This window comes from Octopus bimaculoides, chromosome 12, assembly GCF_001194135.2.
Source record: "Octopus bimaculoides isolate UCB-OBI-ISO-001 chromosome 12, ASM119413v2, whole genome shotgun sequence".
Classification (NCBI taxonomy): Eukaryota; Metazoa; Mollusca; class Cephalopoda; order Octopoda; family Octopodidae; genus Octopus; species Octopus bimaculoides.
Window position 1 is genome coordinate 66,330,129 of NC_068992.1, and position 3,519 is coordinate 66,333,647.

At 37.3% G+C, this 3,519-nt stretch overlaps 1 protein-coding gene across 3 annotated transcripts in view; it reads left to right on the forward strand.

Moving 5' to 3' along the window:
• LOC106884485 (uncharacterized) overlaps window positions 1–2,821 on the forward strand; it is a 100,634-nt gene extending 97,813 nt beyond the window's left edge. For 2 of the 3 annotated variants that reach the window (XM_014935894.2, XM_014935896.2), the window contains exons 22-23: window positions 228–524; window positions 2,028–2,821. In XM_014935894.2, the coding sequence (XP_014791380.1) occupies window positions 228–524; window positions 2,028–2,171 (441 nt within the window). In that variant the 3' untranslated portion in view covers window positions 2,172–2,821. The remainder of the gene's footprint in view (window positions 1–227; window positions 525–2,027) is intronic. The other variant, XM_014935895.2, reaches the window with a different exon arrangement.
• The last annotated feature ends 698 nt before the right edge of the window (window positions 2,822–3,519 follow it).

A 3,519-nucleotide genomic window follows, 5' to 3' on the forward strand; every position in this document is an offset into this window, starting at 1 on the left:
GTCAAATGAAAAGCCTGTTTGTCTCTCCCTCACACTCCCCCCCCCCCTGTCACTACATCAACCATCACTCACCTCTCTCCTGCATTCAGTTAGCCCCTACCTGATCCCAATCATCTTGTTGCATATCCACATTTAGACATACCTTTACATTACAAATGCCTCTCCCTCTGACATCAACATAGCCTAGCAGTGAGCTTATCGAATGTGGTTTTGCTTTGGCCGTTTAGCCCCATGAAGTCCCAGAGACCTACAAACGGCGTGGTCCTGGTGAACGGCACTCCCACTCAAATGATGACCTGCACAGCAGCAACAGCAACAACACTAAACAGTGTAACAAGAAGAGTTCAGACTCAGCTGGAAAGTCTTCAGCAGCAGCCACACAGCAGCAGCAGCAGCAGCAGCAGCCGCAGCAGCAGCAGCAGCAGCAGCAGCAGAAGACAGCAGAGACCAATCCTGGCAAGACAGGAGTAGCGACCAGTGATTCAGAGGAGGATTTACCACTGGTCCACGTCAAACAACAGAAGGTAAACACATTCAATTCTGGTTTGTCCCTCTCTCTTCTCTCTCTCTCTTTCTTTCTTTCTCTCTTTCTCTCTCTCTCCTCCCCTTCTCTGGTAAGTAATAATTGCTATTTTATTCATTTGGGAGCTTTATAGAAGATAAATACAAGCAGGTATTGGTGTTTGTGTTTATTATGTTGATAAAGCCAGGTGTGTCTTGTGGCACCACAGACAAATGCTATTACCAAATACCGTTCCAGGTTCACAAAGAAATTAGGGATGGTAGGGTGGGAGGGCGTTACTAAAGCAATTTTGGAAATCATTCAAGATATTTCAGAAGGAAATTGGAGATTCTTTCAGAGCAAAACTATGGAAAACCTTTGGAATAAATTCAGGTTTCAGTTTCTTAAGAATTTTGAGGGATTTGAAGAACTTCTTAAAATTGATTGAAATGAAACAGAGGTGGTCACTGATGTTGCTAATTAGTTGATTGTTTATATTTCTAATTAATTAATTGATTCTATGAATGACATCAACAATCAGTTTCAATCTCACGACCAAAAACTCATTAAAACAGAAACTAGAGTAGAAATAGAGAATAAAAAAAAATACATGTAAAATGTGATAAAGTTTGTAACAATGAAAATTCTTGTTTCTTTCTCTTGAGCCAGACTCTTTATTTATATTTGCTCCAGTTCGCTCAGTTAGCAAAAATGAGTTCTACCTGTATTTGAAAGGGTTCAGCCTTGTCACATTTAGTGTGTCACGCTGGATCACCCTCAGAACTACGTTAAAGATTCACGTGTCTGTGGAGCACTCAGCCACTTGCATGTTAATTTCATGACCAGGCTGTTCTGTTGGTTGGATCTACTGGAACAGTTGTCACTTCAATCAACAAAGTTCCAGTTATAAAAGACTTTCCATCTAGAAAAAGTAAAAAAAAAAAAGTCACTGCCAATCTAAAGGATTCCCACATTTGATTGTGTGAACTTTATGAAGGAAAAAGGTTTCCTTCTACTTGGAATGATCAAAGACAAGCAACACAAAAGAAAACGAGTGACATTCCATTGGTTCTCATTTGTAAAATGATTTATTTTTTATGTTGGTGTGTGAAATTATTGATTAGGGTTATTTTAGAAAAATTACTATTTTTAAATCTCACAAGAGATATTCAGCAACAGTTGTTTGGAGTAAAGATTGTTTGCCAACGTAACATGGCAGTCCTGGTTTAGGACGAATGTTGCTGTAATTTATCCCCAGGAGACATCATTTCCAGCTGGCTATACAACACGGATCGTGTCATATAAGGACACAGATTGTGTCATATAGCCAGCAGGAGATGATGGCTCCTCAGCCTAAATTACAGCAACATTCATCCTAAACCAGGACTGCCATGTTATGTTGGCAAACAATCCTTATTATAGGGTAAGTTTTTTTTCTCGTGTGAGCACCAAATGTTGTTGCATTTACTAAACAGCAGCGACAATGTTTTTTGAAGTGAACTAAATTATTGTTTATTTGTTTCAGCGTAAACAGAAAAGAGAATATCTTGACAAAATATTGCAAAAACTTTTGGCAAATATCCCTGGCAAACAGAAAGTAGATGTAACATATTTACTGGAAGAAGGAGCGGGCAAACGACCTCGCAAGAAACCGCAGTTCAACTTCTGAATGTCCTCAAGACTGGCCTTGTTTCTGTCAATGAATTTACTTTGAATGAGGTTTGTGTCCAAACAGCACCTTGTTTCTGTGGCAAATGGCTTTTCCACATTTGTCAATAGATCCCTCGTATCAATGGTGATCTGCATTTGAAACCAGAATACAGAGTGCAATCTTGCAGAAGGAGAAGAAACAGAGGAAGAAGAAGAAGAAAAAAATAATATATAAATATAATGAAAGAAAAAGAAACCTTTTTTTTTTTTTCGTTTTGCTCTGCCAACATTTTGGAGGAATGGATTGAAAAATGGGGAGAAAAAAAAAAAAAGGAAGTGAAAAAGAAAAAAAGAAGCAGCAAGTGAGCAGCTTAGAGTGATTTTGACTTTTTACTTAACTGTTCAGCTTGTACTGCTGTTGTTGTTGTTGTTTGTTGTTGACAGTTTGTTAATAAATAAGTAAAATCCAAAAATACAGGCAATACACACACGCACACACAGCTACATACATATATCAATATATATATATGTATATATATATATTCACACACACACAGACACATACACACGCACACACACACATACCCTGGGTCTCGTCAAGGAACTGTGTCACACTCACTACCACCACCACCACCACCACCACCACTCACTCACTCACGCATGCTGTAACATCTGACAGCCCGGTGACGAGAGGAGAGGAAAGCTAAGCCTCAGCCAAGCAAACAATCCCCTTTTCTTCTCCTCGTACATCATCATTATCATCATCACCACCACACAGTCCGAATGTGCGAGGAAAAGAAGCCGGGGAGGAGAAACATCCAAGTTGAACCGATTCTCTCTCCTTGTAAAACACGGCCACAGTCCAAGCAGAGAGGGGAGATAATTCATTCGCTTCTCTACATCTCGACGTCAAGGGAGGTAATTTAGTTCTCTTGTGAAAAAGAAAAAAAATCTATAAATATATATTAACACGATTTATGAACAAATTTACATATAAAATTCCGACCCTCCCCCACTCTTTTTTTTAATTCGACTACTATTTTGTTGATGTTTTTCATTTGTTTTTGCCATATTTGGTAGTCACGCTATTGTCATTACAGTTTTATTTTTTAACTTTTTTTTTTTAAGCGAAGGAAGAAAATTGTAATAAAAACGCAAAGAAACTAAAATTATTATTATTATTATTATTAAAATCGAATTGGAAAAGAAGAAAGAAGATATACAAACAAATACACACATACGCCATAACTCAGTTTATCAAAAGTCATGGAAGCAATTTATTGTGTGACTCTCATATATATATATATATATATATACATGTATATATATATATGTATATATATATATATATATATATATATATATAT